The sequence below is a fragment of the Trachurus japonicus genome, chromosome 22, assembly GCF_045865225.1.
Source record: "Trachurus japonicus isolate A0001 chromosome 22, Traja_1.0".
Lineage (NCBI taxonomy): Eukaryota > Metazoa > Chordata > Actinopteri > Carangiformes > Carangidae > Trachurus > Trachurus japonicus.
In genome coordinates, this window is record NC_140928.1 from 15,490,483 (window position 1) to 15,509,169 (window position 18,687).

Consider the following 18,687-nt stretch of genomic DNA (forward strand, 5'->3'; position numbering starts at 1 on the left):
TTTACCAGTTACGTCACTCTTCGACTGCTTGTGAATGCAGCTCTTATTTGTTAGTGGCCTCAGTGGGTGTGACCTTGCACATGGAGATTTTTTTTTCCTGTAGGAGAATAATACTGTACATTTACTAAATCTACTCAGCTGCCATTAATCAGATCCAAGTACCACTGCAGCATTTTTCTAGCATTTTGTTTTGGATGGGAAATCAGAAGGAATTCTAATGAGGCTCACTTCAAAGATAAATTGAAAGGTAAAAAAAACAACAACACCAACCTGGCAACAAAATCATAAATAAAATTAAAATGAAGCCAGCCACATTAAGCAACAAAACTGAGTGAGTTTGAAGCACTTGGTTATGCCAATTTATTTTTTGTTGGATTCTGTACAAAGAGAAGTTTGGATGGACAAACACAAGTGAAAAAGTAACTCCATAATGACACAAATGAGAGAGAAGTTGAGTGGGGACATAGTCATGGCCAGACGAGCTGTGTCGAGGAGGCGCTGGCACATTACTCAGTCTTAGTCAGTGTCAAGTGCATTCAGAAGAATTTGCGCCTACTGCATAAATACAGGTAGGATTCAGGCTCCACAGTCGAGATGATAATGTGACTCACTTTAAATAGGTTACATGCATGTAAAGATGAAGGTGTATAAAGATGAAGGTGTACAGCAGAGAGAGACAACAGATTGCCAGCAAAGTCGACCTTTTGCTCGGGCTCTCTGCATCTGTCAATAGAAATAGGCTCAGTGTGGCATGGCTGTCGTCTTCACTTAGCCTCTGAGACACTAATGTGGGAGAGTGAGCCTGTTGTCGCTGCTCACAGCCTTGTTTTAAGCACTTGTGGAATTGGCTAAGATGCGAAGTCTTTTGCCGCTGTCTCAAATAAGGACATTCTTCTAGATGCCTGATCTAGTTTTCATGTTCTTTGTTTTCTCTGTTGTAGAACTGTATGTTGTCACTTGTTCAGTACAGTCTTGTCCTGTCGTTGCCTTGAACAATAAGAGCAAAGAGCTGCCTCTTGCTTCAGCCTCTAGTTTGAAGCTCTGTCCACGTTGTTCACCAGTGTGTCATTGTGTGTGTGGGTCTGCTTTCTTTCTTGTGAAATCAGAAGAGTGTGGTGTGTTAGTCTCTATCTCCTCTCCTCCAGGTACTGATAAGTCATTCCGGGTGTGGAAATTAACTCATCTTGATATTAAAAAAAACACAGAAATGGCTTCCTACCAAGTGGAAGTAGAGCTCTGTGAACTTAAAAGCCAATGAATGCGGCCCAGCTTGGCATCCCATCAGGCAAACACTGGAGATTGAATCAGTCTCGACTTAAAAGGACAAACATAGAAAATATAGAATGATGCCTATCTCATGAATATTTAGACATCTTCTTGTTTTCTTAATTGTCCACTGAAGGGGCAGAGTTATAACATACAGCTTCCAGCATGGATATGTAGACTACCCATGACTTCTGGCCTGAGGCCATCACTTATGACACCAATGTAATGATGGTCTATTCAATCAAGCTTCGGCTAAGGGTGTTTTATTTTGAAAATTGACCAGATGCTCCATGCAGTTTCTTTGTCCGACTTCCTGCCTGGCTCGATCTGCTCTGCACAGCTTGATGTGGCTTCCGTGAAAATAAATAAATAAATAAATAAAACAAATAGACTGGGTGCATATTTTTAGCAGAGTGCACAGTGGAGAGCTGCTTCTGAAACACATTGCAAAAATTGTCTGGTTCACAAGCATTGTCTGGAGTGGCTGCCATCGGCTCTGGTGAAATTCAGGAGTTTCTGTGGTTTTTAATTACGATTACACATCACTTCTTACATTAACTCCTGTCTGGTTTTCCATCCTCATTTCGTACACATTTCACTTTTCTTTTCTTTTTTTGCACTGTCACTGATGTTTGCTTCCCTGTCTTCCTTCCTCTTTCCGTCTTTTTTTTTGGTCCCATCTTCTCACTCATCTTTTTAGTTCTGCTTTGTCTCTCTCTCTTGCCTGTCAGTGCAAGTGTATGGTTTCTATCACTGGGCAGCAGTGAAGCTGTGAGACTGTTATTTCTGATGACAGACAGTGTTTGTGGTAAATGTGGACAGAGCTGCTGGGTGCACAGAGCTCACGAGTTTCCTCTCGCTGTTGATGCTGTTGCAAATGGCAGCAGAAGACAAACAAAATGAACACTGCAACCACTGGATTGACTTCACGTTTGCCCTTTTTAGTCAGTTTCATCACTTATAATCATTTCATTCCCTCTGTAGTGGGGTGAAGCACCTGTCATACAGACCCTCCATGCGAAGGTCACAGCACACTGCTCTGTCCTTGGGCTTCAGTGGTTATGCTATATACCTTTCTGAGGTATATGGACTGATGTATTATTGAACATGCTATTTATTTCAGGTCTGTGGCTCTGTTGCACTAAAAAGCAGTGTTGATTTATTGTGTTTACATTCCTCTCATTCACTTTTTTAATACAGTAGTAGTAATGCCATGCCCTATTGTTGTCACCATCAACAAACACGCGTGACGAAGTAAATACAAACCAGCCTGGACAGGCTAATCACAGCCCTTGCACCGACTGTGTACTCTAACAATATTTAGCTGCATCGCTGCAGAAAGATGGCAAGACACCAAGTAGAAATGAGGCTATGGGTTTTTTGCCCTATATACCCGAGCATGACCACTGTCACTGTCTGTCTGGCCAAAACTGCAAAATGGACTTTGACTTGCTAGGCACCATAACACACACACACACACAGCTTCTCCACAATGCCAAAATACATCTGGGTGATTGTGTAACTCCTCAGGGCATGGAAAAACTAGGCCTATCACCACTCTTGGCTACCCTCTTAGATCCCCCCCCACCACCACCCCCCTTCATGTCAAGGACAGACGGTGACTGTCCCCAACCGCTGTCCCTCCACTACGGCACATCACTTTTCACATTCAGCCACCGAGCTGAAAGTCCCTCTGTGTGCAGAGTGGGTTAAGAATGTGGGTTAGTTGATTGTCAATCAACAGAATAACACAGCCAAGCACCCTGACAACGCCTGTGCACAGTACGACCTGAGCGTGGTTTCAGCATCATATAGTCTGCATTAACCTATGGCCCCACTATACAGACCACTGACCTACATTCTGCTTGGATATGCTCAAAATAGACACTGGTGTCGATGTCAATTGTCATTGTTATTTATATAGATAGATACAGTATAGATAGATATACAGTATATCATTTCGTTATTGACTTGACTTTTGTTGTTGCCTAGAATCATGGTTAGAAATGTGAAGGTAGTAATGTCATACCCTGTGTTGGTATATGTGAAAAAAGGAAACGGCTGTGTTTCATTTGTCTGCGTGCGAGGCCGAGCATTAGCAGGGTTCATTCTATGTTCACTGCAGTGCTCACTGTGAGACGTGCAGGATTTAATAATCCCAGATTTGAGCAGATGTTGGTGTCAAGTGTTGGTTGTAATTTGGTCCCTTCAGTGGTAATATCACCAACCATGCTCTTGTAGTGTTCTTTAATAGTGTCGCAAGGAGTGGACACAATAGGCTTAACACAGCAGAGACATTAAAATATGTATATATTATCATTGTTTATACTATATTTTTTATAATGATAATACATTTTTAATTGGGCTGTGCTACAACAAAAGTCCAAATAGCTAATATAATTTTTATTTTTATTTTTTTTTAGATTTTAGTATTTTATGTTATTATAATCAGTTGATTGTCGATCACATGCCAGACAATCATTAAACATCACACAACAGTGTTTCTCATTTTCAGACCACTTAACCATTAAAATTCTTCTTCTAAAATACCCCCAAACTAACAGGGCCAACTGTTTCAGTAGCATTGCAGCAAGCTCACACGGAAGAATTGTCTCCTGGGTCTTTTTGATAGGAGAGTGAAAAGACACAGTAGAGGCAGAAGAACTGCATTCTGTAAACTGTTTGACTGACCGGGAGTCAAACCAGGTTTTAGATGCTCATGTGCTACACGTCCAGACCACTCGCACTAAAATCAACTTTTTAATTATTAACGACCGTTGCACCACAAATTATGCACACCAACATACGGTGCACTTACATGAAGATCATGAACAGTAGCCAGATGTCATCGAACACAGGAGTCTCAGTTGTGGTGACTACGTTATCAGTAAAACTTACTTGTTGTGTCCCTTATGTCAGAGGGTTAATAGTCTGTGGCCTTGTCTGTTGTCAGTGTGTGATGGTTAATAAGCTGCTGAGAACTGGTGACATTTAGCACAATCCCTGGTCCAAAAGCTCTTACTCTGATATTGACCTCCATGCAACACCATAATTCCCGTACATCTGCAGCACGTTTTCCAGTTGTCCGCATGCATGTCTGTGTGCTCCAGTGTGTTTGTGTGTGTTCCCTCAGTGATGTGCTCTGTCTGTTTGTTCCGTTGCCCAGCGGGAGCTTCCACAACAAGGTGACAAGAAGCTATCGCAGGCAGTGAAGGTGAGCCAAGGGAGCCTGGAAAACGGAGGCAATTAGCACATTGCCGCTCTCCCCGTCTCTACTCAGTTCTACTGTCTCTCCCCTTTTTTCTCTGCAGCGGTGGGCACAGAGAGGATACGGCATGGATGAGACTTAAAAGGTCCCTCTAATTGGCCATGAAGAGCAGGGCTGGGCTCTGGAGGGAGGAAAGACAGGATGGAACAGGGGAGGGAGGAGCAGACGGCAGGATCATTACACAGACCCTGAGTGCCAATCTAGGTTTCTTCTTCCCTATTCTTAACCACAAATGACGTCTGCTGTTGATTGTGACATGATTTAAGATGAACATACAGTACATTTGTCAGTGTGTTGCAATTACAGCAGCAACTCCAGAGAGACAATGAGAAAATTACTGCAGCAGTGTACAAGACAGAAATGTTGACAAGAGTAAACTTGAGACGAGATTAGTTTTCGCTGATAAGGCCAGTAAGAACAAAGTTTGTTCGCGTCAGCTAGTGATATTTTAGGATTCTCACTGCATTAATTCTGCTGTAGAAAATAATGACACATCTTTTGGCTTGTCCCCCTGACATGGTTCCAACCCTCTTTCCTGTCCTCCGTCCATATTGAGCTGAACCCTTCAGTTTTCGTCCGTCATTGCTCTTTCTCCAACTTGCCAAACCGGCTGTCAGAAGATTCATGGAAATCAGCTGAAGGACAGCACTGTGCATGTCTTCAAAGATGTGTGTGTATGTGTGTGAGTGAGTGTTTGAGTGTGTGAGTGTGTAAGTGAGTGTGAGAGAGAGGAAAATGTGTGGGCTGCTCCCAGTCCCAGGGTAGCTAACAGTTGTTAGCAGCTTTCTTTCCCATCAGCCATAGGTGTGGTACAGAATATAAATAGAACCTTATGCAATGCTGAGATGTGACATTATATAATTACACACAGTGAAAAACTGAAGTCAGGTGAAAATCTCACATTTTTTCAATCTTCTCTCTCTTCCATAGGAGCAAATGACACGGTTAGCCTGTGCACACTGGTGCATTGAGTTCTGTTAATTGAATTTAGCTCATGAATGTAAAGCCTGCATTGCTATGCAGCGTGTGGCTTCATGTTGTAGCATATGAAAATGTGCTCTCATGTTGCCATCTCTGCTGGAGTCTGCTCAAGTCAGAATTTGCATTTTATTTTGTTCTTTATATGTTGGGAAGCGGTGTCTATTTGAATGCAGATCAGGGTGTGATCGTGTGTGAACGCCAGCGGGAGCAGCAGCAAAAACACTATGGCTGCTGTATTAACAGCTGAGTGTCAGTTTCTTTTTAATTGTTTCGGACGTCACGTAATAATAAGTGTGATAATAAAAATTAGAGCTCCAGCTGGTAACGGTTTTCAGTTCACATCAATCTATCAATTAGTTTTTAAATAACTGATAAATTGTTTTGCATATTAAATAGCTGAAAATGACTTTCACAATTTTCCAGAGCTGAATGTGTATATGTGTGTAATGTATGAATTTTTTTATTTATTTTGCCCACCAACAGTCCAAAAATAATTGAAACCGCAAAAACATCTCACAGAAGATCGAGAACCAATCACTGTTTGTTTGACTCACTCATTCAAATTGAATTCGATATAGTAACCATTAAGTTTCTATTAATGGAAATCTCATAAATGGCCATAACAAATTCAATTTGATTTCATAATGAAATCAAATTTCAGGTCTGGCTGAACTCCAGTGACCTTTGTTGATTTATAAAAACATTACCAACCTGCACTTAACTCATGGAAGGCATGTGTTGACAAGTACTTTCTCACACTCTGAGACATTTCTAGGAAACAGCGCGACATCCGTAAATTTACTCAGCCCTATTATGGAAATTAGGATGTCTGATAAAGCCACATCATGCAGAAATTCCTCCGTGTATATAATGAGACAAGCAGTGCTTATATAATATACAGTATGTGTGTAAGTCTCTGGACTTGTGTTACTGTGAGCTCCAGTTCACAGCTGAGATCAGTGGAGTGAGGTCAGTTTTGTGATGTGATTTTGGGGCTGGTTTGTTTTTATAGGAATTACCGTATGGCGCAGGGCTAAAGATAGGTTCACTGTGTGTGTGTGTATATCTGTGTGTCTGTGTTGGTGTAAATGTCAGTCTCTTATACTCTGTGTTCTGTAGTTAACCTTTTCTTGCCAGCTCTACATACCCTGGCTCACTGAATAAACAGCTGTAATGGATGGTATCATATATACAGCAGGAAGAAATCGCCTTCACTTATTTCCCCCTCAAGGACTTCTCCTCAGCCGCTCCTCTGTGACCGTTTCCACCCCGTGTTACGCAATGGATTGTTACTGCATGTGTGCATGTGTGTTTGTCTCTTGGATACCGAGTCATTATCAGACGAGTGCTGCTGTAGCCGGTCGAGCCATGAGTGGAGCCCCTTCAGACTTGATAACTGACACGTGGTGGCCGCTGCTCAGGAATCAGGATGGATGTTTGACTTCTGACTCACGTTTGACTCCTGTTTAATTGATTTTGAGCTCACTGACCTGACCTTTCTCAGACCTATAGTACTCTCTGGGAGGTAATATTTGAAATGAACACAGGTAGAGGGCAGGAGAGCGCCACATGCAAAGTCCCATTGCATGGACTACGCTGTTTACGTGTATGTTGTTCAGTGATAAGGGAGCATCGAGTTAATAATGCAGCAGGGAGATCACACTGCACCACCTTTACTGGTGAAAAACTAATTTTCCCTTTGTTGCTCCTCCCTCTCTTCCTCCCTCCATCTCTCCCTCTCCCATCCTGAGGCCATCCTTACAAAACTATTTTATTTGTCCCCATCGACCTAGTCTGTCAGTATTTGCACAGCCAATATAAAGTCTGGGAGGTGCAGAAGCCGTTCAAATTTAAAATCGTGCTCTGTGTAGCATGTATTAACTTTTTAATGTCATTGTTTTTCGGCCATGGGGTTAATGGAGTTCAGTAGCTGAGATAAGGAGATAGATAAAAGAAACTGACTCGTTTCTGGAACTGATGTCGTTCTCATCAGCTTTACAAGTTTGAGTTTGCCATTGCCATATGAAATCATTCAGACGTTTTTATGACTCTCACCTGCACCATTCATCTCCTTGTCAGATTGTTTGTGTTGTTTTGCGCATTGAGCCATCAGCCCTGGTTTTTCCAGTACCAGTCGACTTAATGTGCCTGCATTTGTGGTTGAGATTCAGTCATGATTTAATTACAGTATTTCTTTGGTTAAGTCTCTTTTTTCACCTCTTCTTTTATGCCCTCCCACACACTCCTCCTCTTGGGGGGGTCATGGTTTCAAGTCTTTGACTCCATCCTCCTGATAAGAAACTGCCAATTTCAGCTTTTGTAAACGAGTTCAGCACCTACGTAACAGCGCTTCCTTCACTTCTCAGTGGTTTCTGGTCAGTGTGTGGTGGAAGGTGGTGGGATGGATGAATGCCAGGTGATTTAGAGTGAGTCAGACTTTGAGGCACGTCTCATTTTTCACATTTGTCCTCTCAAGTTTTTTCTCACTTTTGCATTTCCTCCTCGGCCCTCCTACTCATGACACGATGAGAAGATACGAAGGAGGAAGAAGCGAGGCAATCAGATTTTATCAAATGAGACGTTTTCCCCTGTCAAGCATCATCTGAATCGACTTCATTCCGCGTCAACAGGTGCTCAGCTGGGACTCCTGTGTGAGCTTAAATCTGCTCAGTGTCATCTTTTTGTCTGAAAGATTTGTAGTCTAAAATATTTCAGATACTTTCACTAAAATCTTCACTTTTTGTTCTGTATTTTTCCGTTAAATTCATTATCTTTCAACCTTGGTTAGTGATCATGATGATTCTGCTCAATTTTTCTAAACTAAATAAGAAACCAGATTCACAGACAATACACGTTCATTGCTGAAAGAACCCACCATATGTGAGTCACCATTTAGTGAAAAGTCTTTTTGTTGACGTCCAAGGCCTCTCTCCATAGTATAGTAGGTGCTGTGTTAGTTGCATAAGAGCCAGTACGTACTGTAGGCTGACGTAGGCTGGAGCAGAGGTCTTCTATCTGGTCCCGAGCTGCAGCTGAAATGGAGGTGACGGAGCAGTCGCTGTCAGAAGCCCTGAAGCTGTGGAACAAGCTGCCTGAGGAAATCAGGTCAACAGAATCAGTGACCTCTTTCAAATCCTGTCCTGATTTTACTTGATCGTCACTGACTGGTTTTATTTGTAGCAGTGTATTGAAATTTGCGGGTTTTTTTATTTCGTTTTTTGCCTTTTGTTATTTTTGATACCTAAATTTGTGCAGCTGTGTCTGTCCTCTCAGTCTGTACTTGTATTTTGACGACACTGTGGTGTAGTCAGTGCAGCTGCAGTATCCATTAACTTATAGATTTCCAATAAAGTGAAGTATCTTTCCAATAATAGACTTCCACATAGGATGCTCTCATGTATCCTCCCTGAAGTCTCCTTTGGGATTCCTCCTCCTTCCTTCCTCCTTGCACCGCCGAGCAGCTTTACTGTAAGAGAACTGGGATGTCCCTGCCGATGGCAACTCTGTGTTTTTCTGTGGTTTTTTTAGGGACAAATGAATAATGGGATACAGGTTTTGACGCATCATCCTGCACCAATGGCTACAGTCCATCACATGACTCCCAGGTTTTCCCTCTTTGCCGCAACAGATTTGTAACTGTCTCATTTTTATTTTATGGCTCTAGCGTGTATCATCTGTGGGTTGCCTTTACCTAGCACCCTACTGAAGTGGATTCAGCGGAGCAAGCCTCCTTTAAAAGATTCAAAGTGTTGTTAAGAGGGGCAGGATGAAGTGATGTCATATCTCCGCTAGACCAGAACACGCTTGCTGTCTGTTTTTTCCTCTCCACTCCCCTCTTTTGGGGCAGCACATGTAGACGGCACAAGAGTCCACTGAGCGATCGTGTGAACTCTTCAACCTCTCTCCTCCCACTCGCTGTGCTCTTCTTCTTCTCCTGTGCCTCCGAACAGGCAGCTGCACATTGAGGGAGATGGTGCTGTGGCCAGTGAAAGCAAAACCGCAATCTTCTCCTCTGCCGTGCATCTCCACTCTCTCTCTCTCCTATCCAGCTCCTCTCCTCTCCCTCCACCTCCGAAATTCTCCTTCAGCCGGTTGCTAAGCAGCACGGGGAGAGCTTGACAGTGTTGACGTTGTGTGCGCGGGACTACTTCCTGTAAACAGCCGAGTAGGTGCTCTTTGCTCTCAGCTACGGAGCGAAGGAGAGAGCGAGACAAGACGGCCTAAAATAACCTTTTCTGATTCGCACAAAAGAGACGTGATGACGCGCAGGGGGGGGGAGAAAAAAACGTGTTATTTCATTCCGAGTGAAAAATCTCATAGGGAGCAGAGATAGCTGATAGCTACAGGAGTTTTAGGGGCCTTTGAACTGTATTTCCTCTTTTTTCTTCGCTGCCAGAAAGCATGAAGCCCGGAATAAAAATGAACACATCTGACAAGGGCCATTTAAGCAGAGAGCTGGTGTCATTCTGCATACAGCAGGGCTGTTTGTGTATGTGCACCCTCACTGGACACAACTCACAATGCATTTTCAGTCGGTGCTCATACCATCACACTGATTGTGTCACAACAAATAAAACACCTCGTGGGTTCATCATGTAGACAGACACAAACAAAACCAGGCCATATATATTCTCACTTTAAGAGTTTCTTTGTGTTACCTTGGTGTTATTCTCTTGTCAGGATGCATCTGGCTCCATTAAATATCTTCTTTTCTTTCCTGTTGTGTTTCAGCTCTGTGGCGGTGAAGATGACCACGGCACGGTACCGTCCCACCTGGGAGCTGGCCGTGGACCCCCTGGTCTCATGTAAGCTGTGCCTTGGAGAGTTCCCTCTGGAGCAGATGACCACCATCACACAGTGCCAATGTGTCTTCTGTACACTGGTGAGCAGGACACTCTGCAAACACTAGCAACAAGTTTCCAGGAGCTGTCAACAGGAAGATGATTTAAAGCACGGGATTTTCACTGCGCTTAAAATCAGTCATGGTCACAAGATCAGTTTACAAATGTCACATATCCCGCCTGTGTAACACTGGCCTCTGTGTGACAAGGTCAGCACAGAGGAACAGTAACACCCATTTACTGTCAGATCTTTACAAATCTAGTCCACAGATGAGGAAACAATAAAATGAACACTAAAAATAGAAGGCACTTCCGAGAACACAGTCTGGGTGGTGACAGTGATTACCAAAGTTCAGCTAGCGGAGTTTATTGTCGAGGTCAGCCACAATGTAAACACAAACATGGACTATTTTTTCACTTGAGCTACTTTATTATGACCCATCTCATTCTTTATTATGAACATTTGATATTCATTTTGAAATGTTTTGATTATATTTAAGAAGAATACAGATTGTTGGACCAATAAGAGCTAAGAGAGCTGTAGTAGTAGAGTAGACATGGTTCAAATGTTAGTGACATAACGCAATAAATCTAACATAATTAGTAACATAATACATACAGTATTAGTCTTGTTTTGTGTGTCTTTTGTTTTGTGTACATCATGTCAAAAGCACAATGGTAAATATATTTTAAACTTTAAGAAGTTGGATTGCGAATGTGTGAGTTTTTCTATGTGGGGCTTTAAATCCAAAACAATGAGCTGAAAGAAGCTAAAACAGTTGAGTCAGGTTAAGATTGTTATAGGTTTGTCACTGCTTGTGAACTCACATTACAGTCATTTGATCCACTGTTAATAAAATATATTGAGTTTTCAGCTCTGACAGAGAGACAGTGATGGAGACTTAGGTCAGTGTTTATTTACCAGCTTTGCAGGCTTGTAGTCTGTTTGTTTTTCCCTTTCTTTTTTTCTGGTGTAAGTGACTGACTGGTTGTTGCACTGGGTCAATATTGTGTCTGTCTGTCTGTTTTTCTCTCAGTGCCTGAAGCAGTATGTGGAACTCCTGATTAAAGAAGGCCTTGAAACTGCAATTAGCTGCCCAGACTCTGCCTGTCCCAAAAGAGGACATTTGCAGGAAAATGAGGTATTGACCAGAACACACGTCAAGAGTTTTCCTTTGATTGTCATTTTAGTTGGCATCTGATTGCATGTTTCTGATAATGTCCACTATATTTGAGCTCTGGATTTTATCAGAGCAGAAATTTCCATTAACAATTGTATTTTTATTTTTAAATTGATATACAGTATGTGCATTATTGCAACATGCACAACAATATGGCATTTGCATGTGCATTCGTATGTGTAAGCAAATGTTGCACACTTAAAATAAGGGAAGAACATCTCCACAAATCAATATCTCTGTGTTATGCATCTACTACCATGCTGGTGTTTTTCACAAAAATATGAATTGGTGAATCTGACTGCCTGCATGCAGTCCAAGGCCTCTGTGCTCCCCTCAAAGCTCTAGCCTTACTCCAGATGACCACTCTGCTCCACCTGTTAGTGTGTTTATTCCATTATAATGAGAGTTCCTGCATGCTCGCCTTCCTCACGTCGGGTCAATACGAGGGCAAGGCGCTCTTCATCCTCCAGGCATTTTAGTTGATGGACTCACTCAGACTTGGAAGTGCACGGGCTCAGCGTGGTTCGGCATGCCACGGCCTTATGTTTCTAATCAATCTGTGTCACTGGCCCTTAATGGAAGACCAGCTAGTCCTGCCAGTCAGGCAAAGTATGCCTCATCCCTGTCTGCTCTGACAGCAGTGCCATCACCTTGTAATTGACTGCTCTTTCACAAAGCCCAGATACACGTTTCATTGCCCAGTAAATGAGTGAACTTAACCTTGAGTGGGCCCGAGTATGCACCTTGAATACATTCTAGCAATTGGATTCACTCAGAGCAGGCTAAAGGGCCTTATTGGTAAGCAAGTGGCAAGTTCTTATCATGTAGAAATTAGAATTTGACATTGTTCTGGAGATGACACTCGCATACTGAATGTGTAATTGCTTCTTGCTGCTTCCATCTATAAATATGCACAATGACCTGCTTATTTCCCTCCCACCTCTCCTCTGCTCTTCTCCCTGTAGATTGAGTGCATGGTGGCCACAGAAATGATGCAGAGATACAAGAAGCTTCAATTTGAACGGGGTGAGTCAGAGGCAGAAGCCGCCACGGCTCCTCAGTGTGTGGGCAACGACTGTCAATCGCAGAGGGACACGTGGGTCCTCTTGTCCCCCAGGGATACTGTACTTTACTGTGGCGCGCACACAAAAGCACGGAGACAATCCTGTCTTGCACGTGTAGCTGAACTGTTGCTCGCTCTGTCTGGAATCAATCATTCGACCCCCCCGCCCCCACCCACTCACCCCCCACTGGATATTTTTCGCTATTGAGTTGCGCCACGGGGTCTCTCTGCAGCTCTACAGCTAATAGAAAAAATCTGAGCAATGTTGTTTGCTGAGTAAATTTCAGTCTTCCAACACTTACAGATGTTGTCAAAGGCGCGCCTTCTTTCCGTACAGCTCAGCACGTCGGCGCCCAGCAGCAGCAGTCAGCCAGTTTTAGAATTAATTGATTTCTGACAAATTCTTCATCCGTGCGCTACACTAATCAAGCAGGTGAGGAGTATTCTTGTGACAGGTACTCAGGCCTAACTGTCTGATTTGTACTGTAGACCCAGACCCTGTCATCCTCATCAAACACCTGCTGCCATCAAACATAACCCACACAAAGGGGGAAAACCAGACTCCCAGACTTTTTTTTTTTTAAAGAGATTTTAATTGGATTGGTTTGACTATAAACTTGCAGACTGTCTGACTCTGATAGAGCCAGGTCACTTAGCATGGAGAGATATTCAAATCAAATCCCTTTGTATCTCTTGCCTCAGTGTGTGGCTACATATCCAGTGTCTGCAGTTCACACTGTTTGCAGAATAAATGTTAACCTGCTGATGGAGGCTCGGATATCGGTGCTGGAAAGATAATGGCAGGACTGTGTTTGCCACGGTCCATGCTGTGGATGCAGACTTGCCAATCAGTAATATTAGAGTTCCACTGCTACAGATAGCCAGCAGTAACCAAGCTGTGTTTCTTATCACTCTCTGATGGTGCTCTCCCTGCAGGTTCTCCACCTACACAAGAGGCACAAACTGTACACAGAGCATGCAGAACACAGTTGCAGAAGTAAAACGCGTGAACACAAAAACAAACATATATATATATGAACACAGTGGGGGGTCCTGTAAATGAATACAGCTCCTCAGAAAGCCTCAGAAAGAGCTGTTGATGCTGCCTGAATAAGGGCAGTCAGCCGTCTCATCAATGTCCCAGTCCATTCAGGCAGAACAGTTGCTGTAACCGTTCCATATTTCTCAGGCTGAGCCAAGAGTGCATGTGGAATGTGTGCTCGGAGTCCTTGGCACAGAGGCGAGGGGAAGGAAGGAGAGGATACAAGGGCAAGTGCATCACGCTATGAACTTAAAACAGAACGGGCGAAAAATTCAGAAAACTGGCATCCTCTCCACTTTAAAGCCTCATCGAAAATATTCAGAAGGATTTGCCAAAAACAAATATTTCTATTGAAGTAATTTTCCAACATTACCAACCACAAATATGAGCTATAGGAATTGCAAAGTATTACAAAAATATGTATATGTAGAAAGCCTTTCACTAGTTAACAAGCCTGGTTGATGACACAGTCATTGTGCCTTCTATCCTAATCTGAAAAGGCTATATTTAGAGGTGTATGGACACACAGATGGTTCTGGTCTCTGTTTTTAGATCCAATACTAAAACAGCAAGTTCCACAGAATTAGCAGCTACTTTCTACCAAAATAAATGTGAGATTGGTTCCTTTATGAAAATGACTGTCCCTGACACCGGCTCTTCTTTTGTGCCATCAGAGGTTCTGTTGGACCCATGCCGGACGTGGTGCCCCTCTTCGACCTGTCAGGCCGTGTGCCAACTGAAGGAATCAGATTCTCCAGCGCTGCCCCAGCTGGTCCAGTGCGCCGTCTGTGCCCTCGAGTTCTGCTCGGCCTGCAAGGCCAACTGGCACCCCGGGCAGGCCTGCCAGGAGAACAACCTGCCCATTACCTCCTTCCTACCAGGAGAGAACAGGTACTGCTGTCTGTCTCTTTACTTATTTACTGCGCCCTGTCTGAAGTTCCTGTTCTCTGAATTTCTCTCTCAACTCTTATTTTTAGATCAGATAGTATGTTGTTTTTCTTTCCTCTGTGTTCTGTACTGTATGAATCATACACACTAGTCACCATAATCATACATGCCTCTCTTCTCTTCAAACATGTGATGGAGCTGAAATGATGGTGTGATTGACAGTTAAGGAAACAGTTAGGGGGGAAACATTTTTTGGAAAACATTAGGGACTTTTTTTTTTTTAGGAAAATTCCCCAAATTCTCTGCTGTTTTTCTTGGTTTCCTGTGAAATTCAACTAAATACATCTGGGTTTTGGACTCTCTTTTGCACAAAACAAATCATAAATATGTCAGATAGGGCTTTGAAAAATTGTGATGGGCATTTCTTTTGGACATTTTTAGGACAAATAACTGACAGATTCAATGTTACAAAATCATCTTTAGCTGTATAGTCAATAGATGGATGGATCCTGTGGTTCATACAAGGTTTGCTACTAATGTATGCAGTGTCACGGACAGGCTGGAGTCAATCCCAGCTGACACAGGGCGAGGGCAGGGCACACCCAACAGTCTATTACAGGGCTAACGTATGGAGACAAAAAAAAAAAAAAAAACCTATGTGCAAGTTAGAGTCGCACTCGCCAATCAACCCAGTGTGTATGTCCTACGACTGTAGGAGGAAGCTGGAGAGCCCCGAGAGAACCCACGCAGGCAAAGGAAGAATAATCAAACCAGACAGAAAGACGCCAAGCCTGGAGATCAAACCTAGAACTTGCTATGAGACAGCAGTGCCAACCACTGTACCACCATGCCCCAGCTAACAGAATACAAAATGTAATGAAAATGACTTGAAACATGTAATCGTAGGTATAAATTAATTGTAAAAGTGATTATTAGCCCACATAAAATAGGCTTATGTTTAACTTACAGAAACATTATTGAAATTTTTAGTAACAATGTAATTAAATTTAATGGTTCAAGCCATGCATTTAACTCAGAGCATCAGTTAAAAAGGTTATACGTCAACAGTTTCCAGCTAATGTAATAATACCTCTATCCTGAATGTTTTTATTACCTCTTCAGCTTAAATAAAACCCATTTATTCAGTTTTCCCATGTTGCAACAGTATCGGGCCTCATTTTCCAATGCACCGTCTGGATGTGTTCCTCATTTTCTTCGAACTGAAGTAGCAATCCACATGTCACGCTCACCTGACTGGAGCCCAGGACCGTTTGTCAATATACAGCAGGATTCATTCAGCGCAGCCTTAAATATAGACTTGACAGCTGGTCTGGCTGAATGTTTTGCAGCTACCGCTCAGCTGAGCATCAGCCAGGACTCAAGCATAAATTAATAGACAGACATAAAACAATCTGTTGAAAGTAAACTGCAGCCGAGCGGCCTGAGATGGGCTTAACGTGCATTTTGAGAATACAGTATCTGTCTGCGAGTAGAAGAGACAGAGGGGCCGTCCAGTGTCAGACGCAGCTGACCCGTTTCTTTGTGATATCCTCTTACTGCGGAAGCGTCACCGGCCCCTGCAGAGCTTTCCTCTATCAGCACAGGTCCAGGAATGAGTTCAGAGGCCGCAGTAAAGGGAGAGAGGATTAGCAGGAGTTGTAAAGAGCATTGGTGTTTGAACTACATCTGTTCGCTGTTAGGTGGACATCTCAAAGCTGATTCTGGTTCTGCTTTGGACCTCATGATGCCGGAGAAATACTGAACCTTGTTACATGAATGCCGCCTAAAGTCCAGCTGCTGGACTTCAGTATTACAGTACATTACACTCTGTATGATGTTTTGTTGCTTCCTTATACAACTTTTTTTTCTTTTTTCAAATTAGACAAAGCTATGTATGAACTTAAGCTGACAAAAACAAGGATCCATTTAAATGCAGAGGAAGAATCTCGTCCTCTACGTCTCTTTAAGCAAATGTAGAGCCGTGTAGTTTTTTTTGGCCAGTTTCACAATGGCTGCCAGGTGTCAGATGAATGGACGTGTACAGAATGTGCTGTAATGCACTTAGAGGCACAGTGTATCAATTCATGGAGAAACTGGCCCGGAAATGAATGAATGGGCGTATTTGCCGTCCTAGGGCGATGCCCAGAATGACAGCTACCTGCTCGCCTGCAGCTTTCGCGTCAGCGCTTTTACTGAGACAGAAGAAATTGATACAGACAAACTGACACCAACAGGAGGGAGGAGTAAGATCCTGGGAGCCAGTTCAAGGCCATTTAGTGACGGGTGCATTTTTTTTTTTTTGAGTTATCGACTCCTGAACTAAAGCGATCCACCATTTTACACAATCCTCTTTTCCACCAAAGATGGTAAATATCGATTACAGTGCTAAAGCAATCTCATCTGCAGCACTTCTCGTAATGTGAATGTGGAACAGTTTTGGGTTTGATATCATGTATGGAATTTAAAAACAACAACACATAAAGCTTATGTTTGTCTTTCCTCCCTCAGCCCTTTCTATAAGAATGAAGAGGACGACGCACCGATCAAACGCTGTCCTAAATGTAAAGTTTACATCGAGAGGGACGAGGGCTGTGCGCAGATGATGTGCAAGAACTGCAAACATGCCTTCTGCTGGTACTGTCTGGAGTCCCTGGATGTGAGTGGGTCCTTACTAATTTCTCTATCTTCCCTGCAAAAGAGCGCAAGATTATCTATTTTTCATCTGTTAAAATCTCTACAGTTTAATATTGCAGTAGTGTTTGCTTACTGTGATCATCTTGGATGTCGACATCTTTTTCTTTTTTTCTCCCTGTGACAGCAATGATTTTTGTTATCAGGGAACCAAAGCTTAACCTTGGTGTTGATAAGAACAAGATGTATGTTTGTTTTTGTTTTTTTTAATTCATTAGAAGGCTGAAGAAAATGACAGGTTGACTTCTGAGCCATGCTGCCTTATGTAATCTTAATTGTGCGAGCGCAGATGGCCGCAGGTCATTTTAAAGAGCAATTTTCTCACAACAGCTGTCCGTGTCTCTCAGGCTGCTAATGGTCAATCTTTATCTGTATTCTTTGTGTGTGTTTCTCTGACAGGATGACTTTCTCCTGATCCACTACGACAAAGGGCCCTGTCGAAACAAACTGGGTCACTCCAGGGCGTCTGTTATCTGGCACAGAACACAGGTGAGAAGACCATCTTCTTAACAACCACCCCCCTACACACACACACACACACACACACACACACACACCTCTGCCCCTCCATCATCCTCTTACTCTCACTCAGGTTCCACCCCCCCTCTACCCGCAACCTTACTGCAGCATGTGGCTTTACACATGCTGTCTGGCTCTGCCTCTTTCTCTCCCTCTGGCTCAACTCCCTCTCTCAGAGATAATAATAATAATAATAATAAACTTTATTTATATAGCACTTTTCAAAACAAATGTTACAAAGTGCTTTCCAGTAAAAACAATTAAAATGACAACAAAGACAAATTAAGTGACATCAAATAAAATCAGGGAAGGCCTTTAGATAGAAGTGCGTTTTGAGTCGGGATTTAAAACAAGCTACTGATGAAGCTGACCTGATGTCCTCTGGCAGATCGTTCCAAAGTCTTGGGGCCCGGACTGAGAATGATTTTCCCCCTTTTGTCGTCAGTCGGGCCCCAGGGACAGCTAAAAAACCTTTATTTGAGGATCGCAGAGGGCGGGCAGAAATGTGCAGAGATAAAAGGTCAGCAATGTATGCAGGACTAAAACCGTTGAGTGCTTTAAAAGTAATCAATAAAATTTTAAAATCAATTCTAAAACGTACTGGAAGCCAGTGCAGGGAGGCTAAAACAGGCGTGATATGCTCGCGTTTCCTGGTTCTAGTTAAAAGCCTGGCTGCAGAATTCTGCACTGACTGAAGCCTGTCCAGGGATTTTTGGTTAAGACAGGTAAAAAGGCTATTGCAGTAATCCAGACGTGATGAAATAAAAGCATGTAAAATCATTTCTGTGTCTTTAAAAGATAAAAACGATCTAATCTTTGAAATATTTCTGAGATGATAAAAACAAGACTGTACAAGTTTAGTCGTATGTTGTTCAAAGCTTAAATTGCCATCAAACCAGACCCCAAGGTTTCTAGCAGAGGGTTTGATGGCGTCCACTAGCGGCCCA

General features: G+C 42.9%; 1 protein-coding gene across 2 annotated transcripts in view; it reads left to right on the plus strand.

Moving 5' to 3' along the window:
* Nucleotides 1–18,687, plus strand: part of rnf144aa (ring finger protein 144aa) — a 32,993-nt gene that overhangs the window by 8,396 nt on the left and 5,910 nt on the right. For both annotated transcript variants that reach the window (XM_085768453.1, XM_085768452.1), the window contains 6 exons: nucleotides 10,247–10,397; nucleotides 11,394–11,498; nucleotides 12,503–12,563; nucleotides 14,317–14,533; nucleotides 17,039–17,186; nucleotides 17,621–17,710. In XM_085768453.1, the coding sequence (XP_085624579.1) occupies nucleotides 10,263–10,397; nucleotides 11,394–11,498; nucleotides 12,503–12,563; nucleotides 14,317–14,533; nucleotides 17,039–17,186; nucleotides 17,621–17,710 (756 nt within the window). In that variant the 5' untranslated portion in view covers nucleotides 10,247–10,262. The remainder of the gene's footprint in view (nucleotides 1–10,246; nucleotides 10,398–11,393; nucleotides 11,499–12,502; nucleotides 12,564–14,316; nucleotides 14,534–17,038; nucleotides 17,187–17,620; nucleotides 17,711–18,687) is intronic.